The sequence below is a fragment of the Prunus dulcis genome, chromosome 3 (genome assembly GCF_902201215.1).
Source record: "Prunus dulcis chromosome 3, ALMONDv2, whole genome shotgun sequence".
NCBI lineage: Eukaryota > Viridiplantae > Streptophyta > Magnoliopsida > Rosales > Rosaceae > Prunus > Prunus dulcis.
Genome location: NC_047652.1, coordinates 17,031,741 through 17,051,425, shown reverse-complemented (window position 1 = coordinate 17,051,425; position 19,685 = coordinate 17,031,741). Strand labels below are relative to the sequence as shown.

At 37.8% G+C, this 19,685-nt stretch overlaps 4 protein-coding genes across 12 annotated transcripts; 2 read left to right on the top strand and 2 right to left on the bottom strand.

The window, feature by feature from the left end:
• Positions 1 to 1,036: 1,036 nt before the first annotated feature.
• Positions 1,037 to 4,924, bottom strand: LOC117623503 (RCC1 domain-containing protein RUG3, mitochondrial). 2 transcript variants are annotated; one of them, XM_034354511.1, is made up of 7 exons: positions 4,267 to 4,924; positions 3,643 to 3,782; positions 3,198 to 3,392; positions 2,585 to 2,713; positions 2,318 to 2,473; positions 1,667 to 1,847; positions 1,037 to 1,593 (listed from the first exon to the last, which is right to left on the bottom strand). In XM_034354511.1, the coding sequence occupies exons 1-7, from the start codon at positions 4,824 to 4,826 to the stop codon at positions 1,575 to 1,577; spliced, it is 1,380 nt and encodes a 459-aa protein (XP_034210402.1). In that variant the 5' UTR covers positions 4,827 to 4,924; the 3' UTR covers positions 1,037 to 1,574. The 2 variants fall into 2 exon arrangements, with proteins under 2 accessions (XP_034210402.1, XP_034210403.1); XM_034354512.1 differs by lacking the exon at positions 1,667 to 1,847 and having other exon boundaries at positions 4,267 to 4,908.
• A 1,502-nt stretch (positions 4,925 to 6,426) lies between these two features.
• LOC117621888 (WAT1-related protein At5g07050-like) lies at positions 6,427 to 8,249 on the top strand. Its single transcript, XM_034352421.1, has 7 exons — positions 6,427 to 6,653; positions 6,867 to 6,931; positions 7,042 to 7,153; positions 7,290 to 7,527; positions 7,635 to 7,793; positions 7,875 to 8,026; positions 8,120 to 8,249. The coding sequence occupies exons 1-7, from the start codon at positions 6,427 to 6,429 to the stop codon at positions 8,247 to 8,249; spliced, it is 1,083 nt and encodes a 360-aa protein (XP_034208312.1).
• A 732-nt stretch (positions 8,250 to 8,981) lies between these two features.
• LOC117621297 (snRNA-activating protein complex subunit) lies at positions 8,982 to 16,241 on the top strand. 8 transcript variants are annotated; one of them, XM_034351694.1, is made up of 14 exons: positions 8,982 to 9,161; positions 9,310 to 9,377; positions 9,481 to 9,526; positions 12,533 to 12,724; positions 12,821 to 12,876; positions 12,968 to 13,034; positions 13,146 to 13,201; positions 13,356 to 13,449; positions 13,886 to 13,974; positions 14,053 to 14,143; positions 14,262 to 14,357; positions 15,177 to 15,302; positions 15,388 to 15,648; positions 15,807 to 16,241. In XM_034351694.1, exons 4-14 carry the CDS (start codon positions 12,536 to 12,538, stop codon positions 16,086 to 16,088), a joined length of 1,407 nt encoding a protein of 468 aa, XP_034207585.1. In that variant the 5' UTR covers positions 8,982 to 9,161; positions 9,310 to 9,377; positions 9,481 to 9,526; positions 12,533 to 12,535; the 3' UTR covers positions 16,089 to 16,241. The 8 variants fall into 8 exon arrangements, with proteins under 8 accessions (XP_034207585.1, XP_034207586.1, XP_034207584.1 ...); XM_034351695.1 differs by having other exon boundaries at positions 8,989 to 9,161; positions 9,310 to 9,369; XM_034351693.1 differs by having other exon boundaries at positions 8,989 to 9,175; positions 9,310 to 9,369.
• Positions 16,242 to 16,842: 601 nt separating this feature from the next.
• LOC117623051 (oxygen-dependent coproporphyrinogen-III oxidase, chloroplastic) lies at positions 16,843 to 19,685 on the bottom strand. Its single transcript, XM_034353894.1, has 8 exons — positions 19,025 to 19,685; positions 18,839 to 18,914; positions 18,099 to 18,193; positions 17,898 to 17,981; positions 17,722 to 17,809; positions 17,474 to 17,598; positions 17,283 to 17,381; positions 16,843 to 17,169 (listed from the first exon to the last, which is right to left on the bottom strand). The coding sequence occupies exons 1-8, from the start codon at positions 19,553 to 19,555 to the stop codon at positions 17,101 to 17,103; spliced, it is 1,167 nt and encodes a 388-aa protein (XP_034209785.1). The 5' UTR covers positions 19,556 to 19,685; the 3' UTR covers positions 16,843 to 17,100.

Genomic DNA, 19,685 nt, shown 5'->3' with positions numbered 1-19,685 from the left:
TTTTATTTTATTTATTTACAAATGATAGTTTAAAATAATCTAATTTATAAAAATAAAAACTTAAACTTGAGCGTAAAAAACCAGATTTACTACCCTGACCAACTCACCTACGTCTACTTACACAAATTATTTACTAATGTTATGTACATACACGATTGCTGTGATAAAAACACCTGACAAATCAAGAGGGTGTCTGTAGTGATTTTTCCCTTCCGTTCCGTTGAGATTTGGAATCATGCAAGGAAGGGGCAAATATTAATGGGGCCATAGGCCGAGGCAAATATTAATGGGGCCAAAGCCCCGTTCGTAAATGTTTGTCGTGAGAGGTGTGAATAAGATGTAGCCAAAACATAGTGAAATGATTGAAGTTTGTCACGCACCAAACGATCGCAGCATGCAGCTTGGTGGTCCACATTGTGCGCACTGTCTCCTTTGACTCTGGGGATCAAAGACAACCAAAACCCGTTTCATCTTATGAGCAAAAAATGAAGTTTACCCAAGAGCCAAGCCACCACCAAGAGCCAATAGTCACGAGTGGACGAGGACATCGGTCTTTCTTTTGATTTCGTATCATCAGTATATTTAGGTTAAGAGTATGCTAAGATCAATCGCCTATACGTGTAAATGATTTCTAATCATTGATTATTAAGAGACCCACATTAGATCACCCCCGGACGTGGTCAGTTAATCTTAGTGAAATCCTACAAGTTAATGCTTGTGCTCAATTGCTCTAGGGGCCACAAGAAAGACGGAGCCAAGGAACATGATGAGCAACTGTGTCATGAAAGCTACAAAACCATAGGGTTTCCTTTCCACAGCGACAAGTGAAGGCTCATTCACATCAGCAGATGATAGCTGTGAAGGCAAGCCAAGTGAATGTACCATGATGTTTGGAAACCGTAGGGTCCATTTTTGATGGTGAAGGTACCAAGCTAATCACAGATACAACCCCTATGCAGGTTTTACCCAAAAAATATATCTCAAAAAGGGAAGGAAAAAAACACTTCCAAAAACCCACAAGTAGGTAAAGAAATCATGAGAACACAAAACAAAGTTTATTTTGATTTGGAACAGATTATTCATCTGAACTGCAGTTAGTATCTGAACAGCCCCAGTCAAAAGTAGTACAAAAACGAAGTAAAGAGTTGGGCCAAAGTCCCAGCCTGGGGCATTCTAGTAACTCGGAGAGAGAATGGGGCGCTACATTAATATACAGCAAGATACCTACCATCTCTGCCAATAATTTAAAGAACCTGGAAATCTCTCATGTGTTTACAATAACTGAGTTCTGTCAATTGTCAGCATATCCTTGAACGGCGTTGAGCCGTTGCATTTCGAAGTGAGGTTTCATAGAGTTTTGCACAAATTGTTGCGGGACTAATGCCAGACGGAGTAGGGGCAGCAACTTCTGCCGCTCAAATGTGCTCACATTTTATCTCCTGTATAGCATTTGTTCGTCTCTCACTCTCTCCTGGCTAGAAGTCTACTCTTTCTCACTTGAATAATATTTATCATCTTGAATCAGTTTAACCTCTGAATCATAGCTATCCATCCATTTTCTCCTCCATTTCAGCTCAGTTGGACATTCCATCCCTGTTACAGAATTTATACGTTAGAAAAAAGAAAAAAGAAAATCATAATAATTATCACACTGAAACAGTCAGACCTTGAAACCAAGCACATGGCATGAGAAGCACCAACTGCAACAGACAGCACATTGTGGGGTCCCAATCCATCATCCTCCATTAAGAACTTGACTTCAACAGGGGATGGTTGTATCTCTGGAAGCCCAGGAACTCCTAATTGAGAATCTTTGGTGTTTCCCCACATATACAACTTTCCTTTATCTGTTACGGAACAAAAGGCGGGGGCATTCAATTTCAAATCGGAAATGCATGAAAATATGAAGCAAACTAGTTTGAACCAGGTCCGAACATCAGCCTAACCATGTTCTTGAATTATGCAACCAAGAATTATCGATGCTCTTAATCCGATGTTCTTTAAGTCTTCAGTTGTTTCCAGAATATTCTAAATTAATCCTTTCTTTTGGTTTCAGTTTCAATCCTCAACACTACCAACGCATAGCAAACCAAATGAGAAGGCATAGCCGAATACAAATCTTCTATTGGAGGAATGAATCATTAAAGAAAAAATCAACATGTGTGTCAACTACAGGAGCACATTACTCACTGTAAAGAGAAACACCCTGGTGGAATGTAATTAAAGGCTGCACAGCATTTACACATTTGAGTGACATAACAAAATATTTTTAAGACCTAATAGATTACAGTATCTGAGAACACAATAATCATCTTACCTGTTACAGCTGCTGAAGATGAACCTCCACAAGCAATATAGATGACACGCTCGTCAGTTAAAGCCTCAACAACTGTAGGTGTTTTCTGACTTTGGATAGAAGAGTTGCCCAACTGACCATGCCCACCATGTCCCCAGGAAAGCACTTTACCTTCATCTAAAAAAATTAAACATCAAGAAAGAAAGGTCATACATAAGACTTAACCTTTCAAGAAATAAAGACAGCAAGTGTTGTTGCTGCAATCATGAGACACGGCTGTCACATTACCAGTTAATGCAAGAGAATGATATCCACCACTTTCTATCTGAATGATACGGACACCTACAAGACTAGGAACTGGTTTTGGTTGCCAACCACCAACCTTATTGCCTCTTCCAAGCTCATAGTTAGAGTTTGCTGAGTAAACACCACGAAAACACGATAATTAGCTTCACAAAAGTGGAGCAATTAGAAGTCAGTCAAAGTCAAAGATGACAATAACATCAAGAGCCAATTAGATAACCCCTTACTGAAGAGTAACAAGAATGCTACTCATTATAGAAGTACCAATGACTTTATGATCTCTAAAATAAACTAAATACCACCCCCTTATGGCAATCTCCATTTGTCAAATCAGCAAATTGAAATTCATTTGCACAAGCTCATTGACTAATGAAGCAAATATCTGGGAGAACATTTGAAAACTATAACACCATTTCTTAAAATAATTTAATAACACTTATTTGGCAATGGAATTATGTTGTTAAGTTACAGTACATTAGGTCAATCCATGCTTTTTGTTGTTGTTGTTTTTTTTTTGGGGGTGGGGTGGGGGTGGTTGGTGGTGGTTTATAAATAACTCTTTTATAACAAGTTTTCAACATAAGACGTGACAACCTACCTCCCCAATTCCAAAGTTCCCCATCTTCTGTCAGTACCATTGTGAAAAACCCTCCACAAGAAACAGCAGCCGCAGGCACAGGTAATGCTTTTACTTTGGAGGGTATGCTTAGTCCACCACCCTCATTTGGGCCCCGATTAGGACCGAGTCCCAATCTACCATCCCCTTCATCTCGACCCCAAGTATAAAGTTCACCTACATGCTACATCCAATGAGTAATACCCAGATATCTAATGACAAATCAAACACGTAAACATAAATCTTCATGCCGGAAACAAAAATAAATGCTTAAAGCCAGAAAGGTGCAAGAAACCGAAAAAGCATGTCATCTGCAACATACTTCCACTACTAGTTTAAGTTATTCCTATCCTCTTGGTTAGAGTCCATTAATTTGTTGCACCCAGGCAGTACCACTTTACTCCAATGAAAGATCCCAGTAACAAACCTGATTCCGTGATTGCAGCAGTATGTGTCCCACTAGTTGAAATATGATGTATTTTCCCACTCCATGTGCCTTCCACCAATCTAGGGAACAATTCTCTAGTATAAACAGAATGTCCAAGTGCACCAAAACCACCATAACCCCTGCAAGCTTCATGTTTAATGACAACCATGAAGTTATCCAACCAAAATCATGAATCAATAGAGCAATATGGTCAATGAACATAAAAGATTTGCAGTGGACACGAAAACAATAATTATATCAAATGGATAGAAGAAGCGGACTGTGGTAAAATTGATGTGGGTTGGAGAGTTAAAATAGCAAATCGGTCTTTCAACACATGACAAGCAAATGTAATTGGGCTAGTTCTTCCTCAAACACCACCTTGAATTGCACATAGTTGAGACTAGAAACTATTACCCTTGATACAAACTTTACAAGCTATGGACGGAATCTGCTCATTGCAACCATATTTGCTATTCTTCTTCCAAGAAGAAAAAAGCATAAATGTTTGTGGAGATTAAAAAAACAAAACAAGAGAACCCAACTATTGCAATCAACAAAATGTAATGCGACTCAACATGTGATGAAATGCAAGAAATGCCTAGTCTTTACTATTGTACTGACCAAGTATAGACCTGGCCGAGGGAGGTGAGCGCAACAGAATGCAATCCACCAAGCGCTACGAAGCGAACCGAATCCAAATGCGGGTTCAAAGTGGGCAGAAACAGAGAATTCTCATGTCCAAACCCAAGTCGACCGCCATCGCCTTTACCCCAAATCCAGAGCTTTTCATCCACCAATAGCGACGAGTGGAAAAGCCCACAAGAAATACCCACCTCTACAACACTGCCATGGGCATTGTTCTTTGTTTCTGAGCAATTGGGTATTTGAATTCGGCCTTGGGTTGGTGAAAGGGTGAAGGATGAGGCGGGAACGACGAGGTTGGCGACAGGGGTTGGGTAGAGACGAAGTTCTTCGATTCCTCCGCCGAGTTGGCCCGAGGCGCCTCTGCCCCATGAGAGGAGTTGGAGGGTTGTGGTGGGGACGTCGTCGTTTTGGGTGGCTGCGGCAGCTGGTTCGTAAAGGGTGGGGAGTTTGGAGGTGGTGGTGGAGAAGGGTGAGGATGTGAGGTGGCGATTGAGGTAAGTGAAAGAGCGGTGGCGAAGAGAGAGATGGGCACTCATGTTCACTGCTTTGCTTCGATCAGGAATCAGAGAAATAGAGAGGGGGAGTGAAGGAGGCTGCTTTTGATTTGGAGTTTTTTATTTTAATTTTATTTTAAGTTATTTATTTATTTATTTTAATTTGGAGGGTTTTAGAAAAAGGGTTTAACAACACTCATTTGGGTACTTATTATTGGAAAGAGAATAGCTTGTTGGTGAGTTGATTGAACTGTGAAATTTTCTCCCACTATACATGTTCTTAAAAAAAAAAAAAAAAAAATTCTCTATCATAAAAAAATATATATATTTCTCTAGATTGTTTGTTTGTTTGTTTGTTTTTTTTTAAAAAACACAAACGATAGTAAACTATAAGGGAGAGGATTTTTCATACGCTCTATCAAGATGTCATGGGTTTCAAACATGAAATTTTTAGCCTGCAAGTTAAGGCTATTTTATACTGGACTAGACCCTGTTGGCAGTATTGGATTGTTTTTTTAATGGGGAACCAACTAACAAAAGAAAAACAGCATGCTCTGTAATTCATATTCATTCAACCTGAATGACAGACAGACATACAGTCTTTTAAGCCTACAAGCTTCTTCATATTTGGTTGGGCATGCATTCTAAGTCATGTATCTATTGCCCAGCGAAGGAGCATATTCTTGAATTGTGGTATCCTACACTTTCAAGTCTTGAACATTTTCAGTATCGTGTGAGTTACATAGATAACTGCTCGTACACATTTCGTGGGCGAAAGGCAAACCAGAAAGGGAGAAGAAGCTATTTTGAGCATTGCCAATGCCATATCTGAGCAAGCTGCTTAGATCAAATAAAAGGTTGATTAGTAGAAAGTTGTAACTTGATAAAACTGCGCAGGACTTCTGCTTGGGCACATTAAAAACTACAACGCATAAGGAGGAACTTATGGTAAGACCCAACTCATAATTGAGTCACTTCTTATAATAGTTCTTGAGGTGTCACAAAGCACTTTCCTCTTCTTAAAAGAAAAAAAAAAAAACCAAAGAAGAAGAAAGTAAGTAGTGATATATCAGGAACACAGAAATATCCCCCAAATGGATACTGTTCCTTTATGTTGTGATATATCTGAACCAATCTTCAATAATTGATGTTCTTTTCTTCTATAAGAAATCGTGATCCCAATTATCAAAATCAATTTAGTTCTGGTAAGGGAAAATTATTGGTGCAATGTTTGAATTTGAATGGTTAATCTCTACAAATTTTCAAGTGTCCCTTCATATGAGTTAAGAATATTAGAACCATCCTCCAATCGCCGGTTTTCGTTTCTACAAAATGTTTGGAAAAGTCACAATAATCAAATGATGTTGTATGTGGAAATGAAAGATTGGTGAGTGTTGAAATCAATCAGAAGGACAAAGAGAAAGTCATGTATGGTGTTGAGTATGCAAGTGAGATTAAGACTGATGCTGATGCTGACCACAAAAATAAATTAAGTAGATTAATTGGTAGAAAGTTGTAACTTGATAAAACTTCTTAGGAGTTCTGGAAACACAGAATTATCTGTAGCAGATAATTTTCTTCCTTAAATTCCCCCAAATTGGTATAAAAGGGGGCCGTGGTGAAAACAACATGCTAAATGAAAATGGAAATGCAAACGGAAGAGCAGGACGAGAGGGCGAAAGGAGGAAGCAGTAAGTGGGAGGTGTCAAAACCATACATTCTTTGTATATTTGCTAACATCTGCTTTGCAGGGTTCCCTGTTGTCATTAAGGTCTCTTTAGACAAAGGCATGAGCTGTTATGTGCTTGTGGTTTATGGCCATGCTTTTGGAACTCTAGCAACTGCTCTTCTTGCACTTCTTTTTGAGAGGTCTATTAGTTTTCATTCTTCTTATAACTCATGGTCCTAAGATTCTAAAGTCCAAAGCTCTTTCTTTATTTGTTGCCTTGTTAGAAGTTTGCAACACAACTCTTCTAATTATTTCCATTTGATTTCCTCCATAGCCTGCATAAAAATATGGCACCCCCTCCAATATGAACAGTATCCTCTGTCGTCTGATTAACCATAACCTATCTCGTGCAGGAAAAATGAGAGCAAAATCAGTGTTCCGATAATTCGAAATATCTTCTTCTTGGGCCTGCTGGGGTGTGTAAATTGTTAACCTCTTAACAAGTCATCCCCAACTAATGTTGGACAATTATCAGACAAATGAAAATTGATATTAATTTTCTGCATCTTCCTGTGTAATTCAGAGGAGTGTTGGGAAGAACATTGAATTACATGGGACTGGAATACACTTCACCGGCTATTGCAGCTGCTATGAGCAACCTTATTCCATGTATTACCTTTATCATAGCAGTTTTGTGCAGGTATGAAATATATTTGGTCATTGGTCAATATGTCCAATCACCATTGCATTTGAGCGTACCTTGCACTGAAAATAAAAAGGAACTCACAGCATTATTGCATTCCGATTTAAGGATTTACACTATGATATGTACTCAGGATGGAAAAATTTGACATTACAAAGCTTGGCACCCAAGCCAAGATTGGGGGAACTCTTATCTCCTTTGCCGGTGCAGCTCTGATGACGCTATACAAGGGAATTGCTGTGATTTCAATGCACACTCAAGCCTCCCATCAATCTGCTACTTCCAAATCATCCGTAGACAGAGACTGGATAAAGGGCTCCCTTTTTCTTCTTGTTTCATATTTTTCCTCATCAGCATTCTACATCTTACAGGTGCTTCACACATATTCTACCACTACAACCAAAAACAAAGTGTCACAGGAACAACTTTCCGTTAGCATGGCAGTTACTTACAATACTCATACATTTGATTGATGCAGACAATAACAATCGAAATGTATCCTGCACCTCTTACTCTTACATCGATAACGTGCTTATCGGGGACTCTACTCACGGCGATCATGGCAGCAATTCTAGATCATGAAGCATCCTCTTGGAAGCTGTCATGGGACAGTACACTTCTTGCTCCTTTGTATAGTGTAAGAATCTGAAGGGTCTTCAACTGTCAAATGGTAAAGATTCTCTGCTCATGGAAGTTTGATGAGGTGAAATTTTTGCAGGGAGTTTTGATTTTTGGAATCACCATTTATGTGCAAACATTAGTTGTAAAAACAAGAGGCCCAGTTTTCATGACAGCATTTAGACCACTATCCACAATTGTTGCAGCTATAATAGGGCTATTCGTTTTAAGAGAAGCTATATACTTGGGAAGGTATGAAATTTTTATTTTTATTTTATTCACTTACTTGGAATTCTGGGTTACTATCAATTTAAAATATATTTTATTATTTGTGAACATTTTCAGTATTTTAGGAGCTTCCTTGATTATTGTTGGTTTGTCTACAACTCTCTGGGGAAAGAACAAAGAGAAAGAGAAGAACCCATTGAAGGATGCTATATCTCAAGAAGTTTGTGAGATCCAATTAGAAAATTAAAAAGCAGCAGATGATATGTACTATTCAGGTTGTAATCTATGGAATGCCTCAAGTTTTCAGATGGCAAGAAAATGAAACATCTTATATATATATTTTTACAGAAGTTTATGTGAAAAATTAATTTCAAAGTTGCTCTTTGATTCAAACTGGAGACAATCTTGAGGCATTCCCATATAATACTCATCCGTCCCCTTACCTCACGAAAGACAAAAAAATAAAAATAAAGCATGCGGCATGCTTTTCTTTTTCTCTTTTTTTTTAAATTTTTTAAAAAAGAGTAATTTAGCCTTATAAAAAAATTAATTTAAAAAATAATAAATCTATATATATAAAGCAAAAGGCAGAGAATGGTGAAACATTCAAAATACCAGAAAATGCCCTTAGTTAATGCAAACATTACAAATTGAAATTATTAATTAAATGAGGATAATATGGTAAATTCAAAATTTTTCGTATTAAAAAATTAAAAATAAAAGAAAATTCAGATAATGAATCCTATTTTTATGAAACACAACTATCCATTATCTTTTTTAATTCTAAAATAAATTTAATTTTTTTAAAAAAAAGCCTCTTGCAGGCGCGGAAGCGCATGCAGAGAGGCTAGTTATATAATTAATGAATTACTTTCATTGTCTATGGCACGTGTCATAGTCTTGGTGACTCTTATTGTACGCCGACAACACCCGATCAGAACCTTCTAGGTCTTCATCCCCTCCACGCAACCCCTCCCATCCGCATTTTACATGTCAGAGTAGTGCCTGCTCTGTCTTTATCCTTCGCCCATCAGAAACCCTAGCACCGTCGCACTGCGGCCGTTCCTCCATCACGACGACACCGTTTCCTCTTCGTCTTCTCCTTCAGAATCACTCAGAGTCGGTCTTTCTTCATATCTTCGCTTCAGCTTTCGACTGTGTAAATAATTTACGGTTTTGCCCTACCTCCTCTTTCTCCTTTTCTCTTTCAGTTGCGCTGCTTTGCTCCTCATCTTCCCCAAATCCTTAATTTTGATCCCGATCGGTTTCTCCTAACCCTATTTCTGTCTTACAAATTACTGTTGAAGGCTGTGAAGCAATGGAAGCAATTGAAGCATTTGAAGCGATTAGCAAGCCGATCTTTGAGTGTAAGAGGGTAAACCGGATTTTTATTTTTAATTTGATTTTTTGGTTTACAAATTATACCTTTTAATTTTTATTGAAGGCTAATATCAACCATTTTTTTTTTCCTTCCTCAGACTTGATTGCACCGTGGGTTACGGGGCTTTTCTTTTGAGGATTGAGGTAACTGTTGCTTTCTTTTGCTTGATCTGTTGTTGAAATTTGGTCTCCTGTGCGATCAGGGCCGTCCCTGAGATGTTGAGGGCCCTATGCGAAACTTAAATTGGGGCCTCGCATAATCTAATACGAAAATACTATAAAAATTTGTCATAACTTAATGTCATAAACAATTTTTTTTTATAACTAAAATTCACCATCAATAAATATGCAATGACAATCAGAAATCAAATTCATAAAAATTTAAATGTTTCCATTTGATAAAGTTAAATGTTTTGTACAAAAATAAGCTCCTTGTGCCCCTATAAGGTCTCTTGCTGCCTCCAATAAGCAATCTGTGTTTAATAGAAAAAAAAAATTGGCAATCACAAATTAAAGAGTAGTTGCACACAAATGTCATTAACAAATTAGATTATATTGCATTAAACACAAAAGCAACAACAAAAACATACCTGATTATCCAAAAATCATTCACATTGTATTTGCTGTCTTATTTGAAGAATTAAAATTATTACGAGAGCTTTTACCCCAGAAGAAAAAAAAACACAGCTAGTACAATACTAATGTCTGAAAAAAAAAAAAACACAGCTAGTACAATAATAATGTCTGAAAATTGATCTTCTTGAATTTTTAGAAGAGAAATCATCAATCAAATGTTCATAATCAAGTTTTTCAAGAAGTTCACTTTCAATTGAAATCAAAGCTAGTCCATTTAATCTTTCTTGCGACATAGTTGATCGCAAGTATGATTTTAACAATTTTAATTTTGAAAAACTTCTTTCCGCAGATGCAACAGTAACAGGAATAGTCAATAGGATTCTATATGCAATGAATGCATTTGGAAAACAATTTAATCTTTTCAAGAAATTTAATATTGCAATAGCTGTGGTATTTTCTTTTGGTAAAAGCTCCCGTAAAACTTTCAACTCAACAAATAAATCCTCCCCATCGACGTCAAAAAACTTGTCATTTTTCAAAATGCTTTCCAGATGACTACAACTATTCTTCAAATCGCAATCATCCAATGAATTTAACTTCTTTGAAGTAAACAAAAACCCAAAAATATTCTCATACTCTTGATATTGTTGAAACCTTCTTCGTAAAGAACCAATAGCTTGATCCACTAAATACAAGAAATAATCAAGAAAGTACTTTTCTTGAAGGAGAAAACCTTTTTTATTTTATTTTTAAGAACGTTTGGGGCTCTATCATATAAATTCCTCCTTTGGTGTGGTTAAGTTAAGCTTCACGTTGCCTGTTTGTAAAAGGCTTTCTGTTTTTTTATTTTATTTAAAATTTATAGTTATGTAAAGTTTGAACGCAAAAATAATATCAAAAAAGGCTAGCCAGTAGAACGACCTCAAGGAGCATCGAACTCGGGCCCTTTTGCCAAAGAGAGATGCGCTCCATCCAACTCCCCTGAACACGATGTTGTGCAAATATCTATACGCTATACTATATATACGATTCATATAATATTAATATATATATAATATAAAGATTTTTTTTTTGGAGGCCCTTAAGAATCGGGGGCCCTGTGCGGTGGCGCCATTTGCACCACCCCAGGGCCGCCCCTGTGTGCGATTGGTTTCGTGATTACAGTTTGTTTATTATCTGTTTGACCTGTTTGAACTTTGAATTTTGATTGTACGCTGATTATTACTACTTTTAATTAATTGAATTTGATGCTTGATTGTGGGCGGTGGGCTGATGTTTATGTTGAATCTATGCTGAATCTGCTTTGATTTGTTTGATGTTGTATCTTTGTTTGTGGCATGTTTAAAATTTGTGGATAGCTTTTAAAATTAGATTGTTTGAGACTCTTCTATAATGGAAGAAGAACAATCACAACGACAACTTTTGTTGATCTCGATCCTTCTCCAGCTGCTCTAAAACCCTGAGGGTCACATGTATTTATCGTAAGGCAACTTTGCATGTAACTCTCCAGGCATGAAACCATCTTAACAATCAATGTAAGAAGTATTGGAGGAATAACAAAAGATCCCTACATTTCAGTAAAAGGAGTCCGTCCTTTGGTAGTAATCATTTGGAGGCTTTCGGTTTTAGTAGAGACATGTAGGATGACATGCTCTGAGATGGTAATCATTGATGAATTATTGATTATTTTTGTGGAGGGAGAGGGGATTCAACACTTTGATCTCATCTCGCACATGGACCAAGGGTTTACCTTAGCACTGCCACATGAACTTCTATTCAAAATACAAACTACATGGTTGTCAATATCACATTTTATCAACGTTTTAAAAAGTGAAATGTTTATGGTTTCGCTAGGCGTAAGCCTTTGAGTCGTAAGCTTATCAAGACATCTATGATTATAATTTAAAGAATAATATAGAAGCTATGTAAGTGTATATTATACATTTGGTGATTATTTTCTTTTGACATTTATTATTAATATGTAAGTATTAGCTCTTATTTTGCATAGTATTAGTGTATTACAACACTTATTTAATTTATTATTAGGTTTTTATGTCTCTTAGAGTTTAAAATAATCAGCGTACAATCAAAATTCAAAGACCTTCTTTCCCTTATTTATTATCTAGCGTATAATAAATATAAATAAAATAAAAACCTTCTTTCCCTTTCTGTTCTTCTGTTGAGAGTGGGGCCCACATTGCGAACTGCTTAAACTCCCTAGACAGTACCAGGGCATACATTTGCCGCGTTCTGCAACATATTTACTGTAAAAACAAACTGTTTGTTTGGGGGGTTAACCGGGAGACGCAAAGAGAGACACTTTTGTCTTCAACTCTCTCTCTCTCTCTCTCTCTCTCTCTCTCTCTCTCTCAGAAACCCTAGGCTTCACCTCACAGGTATTTATACTATTTTCTTTTTTCAAATTTTGTTGTAAATGAAACCAACTGTTCCCTTCCCTTCGTATGCTGCTTTTTCCCAATTGGGTTTCTTTAATTTCGTTGAATATTGAGAAGATATATAGTTTATGCATTTTGTTGGTGTAATTAAAGTTCAAAACTTTACACAAGAAGATAGATTATGGCAGAGAATGACGGTAACAGTTGCAGTGTTGAAGACGAAGAACACACCAATAACAACAACAATGGTTGTGATAAGGAAGAGGAAGAACTCTCAGTTCCCAGAGGTGGGCCCATCTTCGTTCCCAATCTGGTGGGCTCCCTCACGAGTGCCCCTTTGTTCCAGTCTTCTATTGTTCAAGAGCTTCAGGTACTCTTGGTTGATGAGTTCTTGATAGTTCTGTTATTGCTTTGCTAATTTTTGATTGATTCATTAGTTTAAAGTTGTGTCGGGCTTATTTTGCAGGATTTAGAATTTGAAGTATCTTCAAGTTCATCCCAAGTCTTAGACGAAGATATTTCGTAAGCATTTTTACTTTCCTTTGTCTTGGGTTTTGCATTTTGAATTTTAGCTGGTAGGTTTTGGTTCACAGTGGTATTGTTTGTTGTGCAGGGTGGATGAGCTCAAAATCTTGACTGAGGAAGAGTTGGTGGATATCGCTATCAAGGAAGCATTTAAGGTACACTCATACTTATACATAGGGTTTTTTTGTGATTTGAAGAAGCTCTGATAAATAATACAGCTGTGCTTGTGCTAACAAGTTATGGCTTTATCATGGGTTTGATTGTAGGACAATGAAGATTCCCCCAGTCTTTCGCCTATTCCAGCAGAGCCTTCGGATGAAGGGTGAGTCATATTTATACATAAGCGAACAAATTTAACTGAATCTTTCATATGTCTTATTATAGTCTTCTTTTCTACTTTGACGAGTATTCTCTATCTGCTATGTATTTCCAAATTGTTTTTTATCCATTATTTGATTTTTATACACCAAATTCAGTAGATCAAAGGATCACGAGGCATCAAATGACGAAGCTTGTAAAAAGAAATCAAGGAAGAGAAAACGAACGAAGGCAAGGAATCATGATCTCGAGGTGAGATATTGCCTTCTCCGTGTCTGCTAATGTATTTATCTGAATTGTTGGTACTTGGTATAGTACCTCATTATATTAAGTCTGTATCTTCCTTCATTTTGAAAGCCTAGGCATCACACTGTTGAAAATTGGGTGGGTGCAAGAAATAGTAAAATTTGAATGAGAAGACCTATCTAGTTCAAAGGCTAATGTACCACCTAAGGGAATTTTTTAAGAGAATAAGGGTAAACTCAGAAAGTTAGCAAATTTTTCAAGGACCCCAGGTGCGCTGAGCAGAGACTTTTTGAAGCTCCCAAAAAGTTTCCCAACTGCATACCTAGGAAGGGTCCTGCAATCTAGGATTCTTGTCGTTGCATTACATTTTTCATTGTCCTTGCTTATGTTCAAGTCATATCTTTGTTATCATGTTCACAACTTAATTGCTGCCACATTCCAGGAAACTTATATTGCAAAGGTGGAGCATGTTAGAAGAATCAAAGAGAAGCAAGATGAAGACAAAGCTGCTGTGACACTGCATTCGTTCAAGTTAGTAGAATGACTATGTAACTCACTCAATGAATTTTCTCACATCTTCAACTTATTGTTTTTCTTATGGTGATTCAGTCCTAGTTCAAAGGTCAATGATTGTGCCATTACATCCTCAAGGACAATTGATAGGATGAAACCCCTCAGATCTGCAAGTTCAGCAGTGAAGGTTTGCTTAAGAGTTGCCTATTGTGAATGTTTTCATGCAGTCATGTTCAATCTGCTGGCTCTGACTTCTCAGATGGTTGATAATATCAATGCTTTTTTTCCCCCTCTTATGCAAACAGGTAAAGTCATCCAGCATTCAGGGCTACGTACCTGTGCACTATCCAGAAGTTGCTCTTTCCATTGAGGTTTACCATAATGCGCGAAAATGGGTGAAGGTATAGCATCTTCTTGCTTATGTCAAATAGAGTAGCTTTTGGTTTTGGTGTTTGTTTGCCAATTATATGGTTCCTACTAGTCAAGGTATCATGCTAGCATTTTTCGTGGGCTTCTGATTTGTAGGGTTAAAATATCTGATATGTCTCTATAATTGAGATGCGTGCAAGTGCAATTCTTCATTTTTAAAAAGCACACGCTTCATAGGATACAAGCATTGACCAGAAGCTCCAAAAACAAAGATATCCATGCTCGAACCTAGCTGGCTGAGGATGCTTTCATTCCTGAGTGGGAGCTTCTCTGTGGATTGGGATATTAATCTTTGTACAAATCTGAAAGAAAGTCATGGTATGTGTAACTCCATGCTGGGAAGTTCTCAGAGTTAAGCCTAAAGAACAACTGGATGTGTCTCTCCATTTTAATCTGGAGTTGGTTTGAGTTAGCTAGGTTCTTACAGGTAGGGTTTTAGGTCCCTTGTGGCTGAGTCACCTCCAATAAATTGGTAGTCCATTGCGAGTGGAGCAAGACCAAAAATTTCATCCAATAGACTTGTGATTTATATTTTCTTCATCAGACTTGTGTTCTCCGAGAATGTTCATCTTCTTCTTTAGTATTGATTAGGGAAAAGATAGACCAGAAAAAAGTAGTTAGGTTTCCTTCCTTCTGTTACAGGATTTCTTTGCCTCTATGAGTCTGGGAAAAGATGAATTAAGAGCAATTTCGAGTCATTCATGTCTTATTTATGTAGCACTCTTTTTCATTACTGACATAATTCTTTTCTCAAGTTCCTGCCGTTATTGACGAAGTAAGATTGTTTGCAGAACCAAGAGTTCTTGGTCCTTGGACAACAAACCTTGACCGAACTGAGGGATAAGATCTACTGCTTAGCGGACCATGTGATGCAAAAGGCTAAGCAGCATGACCCTTCAGGATATTTCCTTATAGAAGTAAGAAATCTATCCATTTATTGTTTATTTTCATGATGAGGACGGAATTTGCACTGAAATCTAGCATATTGCTGATCCTATGTAGGATACATTGTGCAACGATTTGAGGGATCCCTCAGCAGTAGATTATAGTGAACCTATATTTGATTGGCTTAAAAATTCTAAAGACGAAGCTCTTAAAAAATGGGAATGGATTGCAGCTGGAGGATTGCAAACGAAGCAAAAAGCAGTTGTAGGTGATGTTACGGGCTCACAATTGCCTCATTTCAGAGCCGTTGACATGCACAAGACGCAGTTTTGTGACTTGAAATTTCGACTTGGTGCTGGATATCTATATTGTCACCAGGTACAGATCTCTATTGCCATCTTTTCATGCCTTTCTGCAAGGGAAACATTATTTTGTGCTTTACAACGTATTTTTCTGTATGTGAGAATCTTGATAAACTTTTTATGCATCTCTGTTGATGGTTGTTGATGTTGATTTGGGGAAATGATTTGAAACAGGGAGACTGCAGGCATACAATTGTAATTAGAGACATGAGATTGATTCATCCACAGGATGTACAAAACAGGGCAGCCTATCCGATACTCTTATTTCAACTGAAGCCGCATATACGAAAATGTTATGTTTGTAAAATATTTAGAGCAACACAGGTGACTATAGATGACAAGTGGGCTCAGGAGAACCCCTGCTACTTCTGTGACAACTGCTATTACCTTCTTCACTACAAGGATGGTTGTTTGCTGTATGATGACTTTTCTGTACATGAGTATCGACATGATTAATCATTTTGTACGTAGAGAGTTTAGTTTCACCCGTAACTGGAAGTGGTACAAACATATCTGAGTCATACCACCATTATGGAGTCAATTCCTTCGCTTTGTATATGTTCGCTTTAACTACTTGAGTTACAAGTCTCTTGCGACTTAGAGTTTGCATATCATTCATCATACCACATCTAACTAGAGGGGCCTACGCTCCATGAAAAATTCTATGTCCACATAATACATATTTGAAGTTTTCTAGTTTAGGTTATAATATAAGTATCTGTGCAAGATCCTTCTAATTAATTCATTCATTTATGCTCGTATTTTCACATCACTTGATTTGCAAGATCTTTCATTAAGCAACTTTTTGATTAACCATGCGATGCTTCACGAGACAATTGGAAATTAAAGCCTCCCTTGGATGATTCAATTCAAATTAAGTAAAAACATAAAGGTTTTATTGCCATTACCATTTTATTACAAAGCTGCGAAAACTAGGACTAGAAATGATAATGAAAACCCGTCTCCTTTTGGAAATGTATATGGGTTTTTGTTTCTTTGATCAAAGAAATGTATATGGGCTTTAAAACCCATGAAAACGGAAAACCCACCCTTCTCATGTTCATATGGATTTTCCCCTGTAGGATACATTGTGCTCTAACCAAACATGAGGAGAAGAATCTCGTACTCATTTCCAAGCTTGTTTCCGTGCAGGGGAAAAAACGAAATCACCCGGTGCATGTGTTAGATTATATTACAGGATATGAAGAAGTTGGGAAATCTTAATCGACTACAGATTCATTGGGCAAGAAGAGTTTCCAGTCTTACAAAAGATGACAATTCTAACATGATTCACAACTCACATCACCTTCAACATGTATTGGATTACTTTTCAACAAGATATCGACTGCTAACTTCTAAGCCTCAACTATTGAAGAAAAAAAATTGAAGGGAAGATGATAGAAGAAAGACGAGGAGTGGGGAAAAAAAAGTAAAAATCTCAAAATGATACAAACATACATTTAGAACATTATACCCACTCCTTTGGGTTGATGCAAGCATCTAACAGTTTCCATTCTTCACTTCCCTCTTCTGGTTTCTGCACAGCAAACAATAAGATTGCTCTCAATTATGAGTTCAAAACTTCAAGGCACTCCATTTTTCAGTAGTACCAGAAATAAAGTATCGTACAGAGAAAACCAGTAAGCTTACATGGTCATATTCCCACCGAGCAGTCAGTGGAAGAGAGACAAGAATACTCTCAATTCGACCTCCCGTCTTTAGTCCAAAAGTTGTTCCACGATCATAAACCTTTTGTTTAAAAGAAAACGGAAATTAGGCCTCATTTACATATTAATTGCTGATATGAATTTCACTAACATCTTCAGGGCTCATTTTCATACCAAATTGAATTCAACATAGCGCCCTCTTCGCAATTGCTGCCATGCCTTTTGCTGATCTGTAAATGGTAGATCCTTCCTTTTCTCTATAATTGGTATGTAAGCAGGGACCACAGAATTTGCACATTCTTCAAGTCAACGGAAGTGCATGCAGGAAGTGGATGCAGTCACTCAACTAGTAGGAAATAATTAATGGAAAATACAACCGAAAAAAAAGAAAAGAAAAAAGAATCTATATTTCCAAGCAATACCAGTGGCAAAGGAAAGAAGCATATCCTGATCATAGTCATTTAGATCATCAAAAAATATTCCTCCAAGCCCTCGCCTCTCATCTCGATGCTGCATACAGAAATGATATATGTACCATCAACACCATATTACAAATTTATAACACATAACAATTAAAAGGGTTTAGTAAGAAATATACCTTAATATAGAAATAATCATCACACCATTTCTTGAACCGAGGATAGAAGGTAGGATCAAATTTGTCGCAAGCACTTTTCTGGACCTACAGAAGAAGGCCAACACCACTATACAGTTAGTTAAAGCCACCAAATTTTTCAAAAGAAGTGGGACTTTAATCACAAAACACCATAAGGGATGTTGTCTGTTTTGTTTTACATACTTGATGAAAATGCTTAACATCCTCCTCAAAAATATAAGCAGGTGTCAAGTCAGTTCCGCCACCGAACCACCATTGCCTAGGTGCTCCAGGAACATCTGCATAAATGTGACGAATCAGGATAGAGTCCAAAGAACTTTCTTATTCATAAATTATTTATACACGAGTGATATAAGGAAATGCAAACTTTCAAGCATGGGACAAGGGAAAAAGAAACTTATTAGTGATATGATATCTGCCTCATCTTCTCTACCACATCACTGACTGAACACTTTCCAGAAACTGACGAGAAGAAATATCTTATCCCTATAGTCAATCTTATTATTGTTTCTACTATCACAACTGCTAGTATTATTATCAGCATTGCAACTATCATTATTACTGATTGTTAATCAACCCATAAAGGGAAGTAATCAGAATCTCAATATATCATTTCTAGCATGTGAGCATAATCTAGTGCCCGTCAAATTATGTTTTCTGGGTTTAACAGTTTTCATCATAATAACATGTACACATTTATATCCAAATTTAACCTTTACCTTTCCCAATCTTTGATATCCTTGGTTTTGCATTATTCAACACAAGCATGACATAAAATGCTGAACTCATTTAGAGATCATCTACTTCATTAGTAATACCACCAAAGCTGGGTTCATGCCTGCCTACCTACCTACCTACAAACGCAACCTAACTAAGCAATGTGCAATCCACAGCAAAGATATGAGAAATGATCACATTCATACCTTGCGGGGCATCCGTTTCGAAATACCGATAATTGAAATGCAAAGTAGGTGCAAAAGGGTTCTTTGGATGCAAAACCTGAAAACAATCACAACCAAACCGCAGGCCCATATATTATACAAACAAAATAAAAACCCAACATTTTCTTCTTTCTTTTTTCACAAAACGAGCAGAACTCACGAAATTACCGAGCTAATTCCGGAGGCGAAGAAAGGAACCGGGCCCGGCTTGTGATCAGCTGCGGCGGCGCCCTTGGCAGCTCGGTATGCCTCGGGAGGCATAACGCCGTAGACAACAGAGACATTGACACCGGCCTTCTCCCAAACGGCGCCGTCTTGGAGGACCCTGCTGATGCCTCCACCGCCACCGGGCCTCGACCACACGTCCTCTTTAAAGGTGGCACCGCCGTCCGCGGCCTCAATGGCGGCGCAGACGGTGTCTTGGGCTTCTCTTATCATCTTCTCGAAGCGGGCCCGCACGGAGGACGACGAGGAGTTGGCGCGGAGGAAGGTGTCGGGCCGCTGGGCCTCCGGGGTTTCTTTCTCGATGACGGCGCATCGGACGGTGGAGGAGGGAACTGAGTGGAGGGAATGGTGACGTGGGTTGATTGCGAAGGAGTGTCTTTTGGGGAAGAAAGAAGGGAACTTTGGTTTTGGGGAGGGAGATGGAGAGAGGAGAGTGAAGGAAGATGAAGCTGAGAGAGTGGCTGGTGGTGGCATTGTGGGTTTTGTGAGGAAAAAAATTTCAAGTACAATTCAAAGGCTGTGTGTCTTTCTCACAGAGGAATTGAGAGAGGGGGATATGAATTTGGGATAAGGTGCTCAGTCAAACCAAACCCAGATACACAGA

Coding starts and splice junctions, on each gene's coding strand:
- LOC117623503 (XM_034354511.1), bottom strand. CDS start 4,826: ATGAGTGCCCATCTCTCTCTTCGCCACCGCTCTTTCACTTACCTCAAT. Junction 3,783..4,266: donor CTCGGCCAGGTCTATACTTG/GTCAGTACAATA, acceptor TGAAGCTTGCAG/GGGTTATGGTGGTTTTGGTG. Junction 1,848..2,317: donor ATCTTCAGCAGCTGTAACAG/GTAAGATGATTA, acceptor GTTCCGTAACAG/ATAAAGGAAAGTTGTATATG.
- LOC117621888 (XM_034352421.1), top strand. CDS start 6,427: ATGGAAATGCAAACGGAAGAGCAGGACGAGAGGGCGAAAGGAGGAAGC. Junction 7,154..7,289: donor ATCATAGCAGTTTTGTGCAG/GTATGAAATATA, acceptor ATATGTACTCAG/GATGGAAAAATTTGACATTA. Junction 7,528..7,634: donor CAGCATTCTACATCTTACAG/GTGCTTCACACA, acceptor TGATTGATGCAG/ACAATAACAATCGAAATGTA.
- LOC117621297 (XM_034351694.1), top strand. CDS start 12,536: ATGGCAGAGAATGACGGTAACAGTTGCAGTGTTGAAGACGAAGAACAC. Junction 12,725..12,820: donor CTATTGTTCAAGAGCTTCAG/GTACTCTTGGTT, acceptor CTTATTTTGCAG/GATTTAGAATTTGAAGTATC. Junction 14,358..15,176: donor ATGCGCGAAAATGGGTGAAG/GTATAGCATCTT, acceptor GATTGTTTGCAG/AACCAAGAGTTCTTGGTCCT.
- LOC117623051 (XM_034353894.1), bottom strand. CDS start 19,555: ATGCCACCACCAGCCACTCTCTCAGCTTCATCTTCCTTCACTCTCCTC. Junction 18,915..19,024: donor TCGCCTCCGGAATTAGCTCG/GTAATTTCGTGA, acceptor GATTGTTTTCAG/GTTTTGCATCCAAAGAACCC. Junction 18,194..18,838: donor CGAAACGGATGCCCCGCAAG/GTATGAATGTGA, acceptor ACATTTATGCAG/ATGTTCCTGGAGCACCTAGG.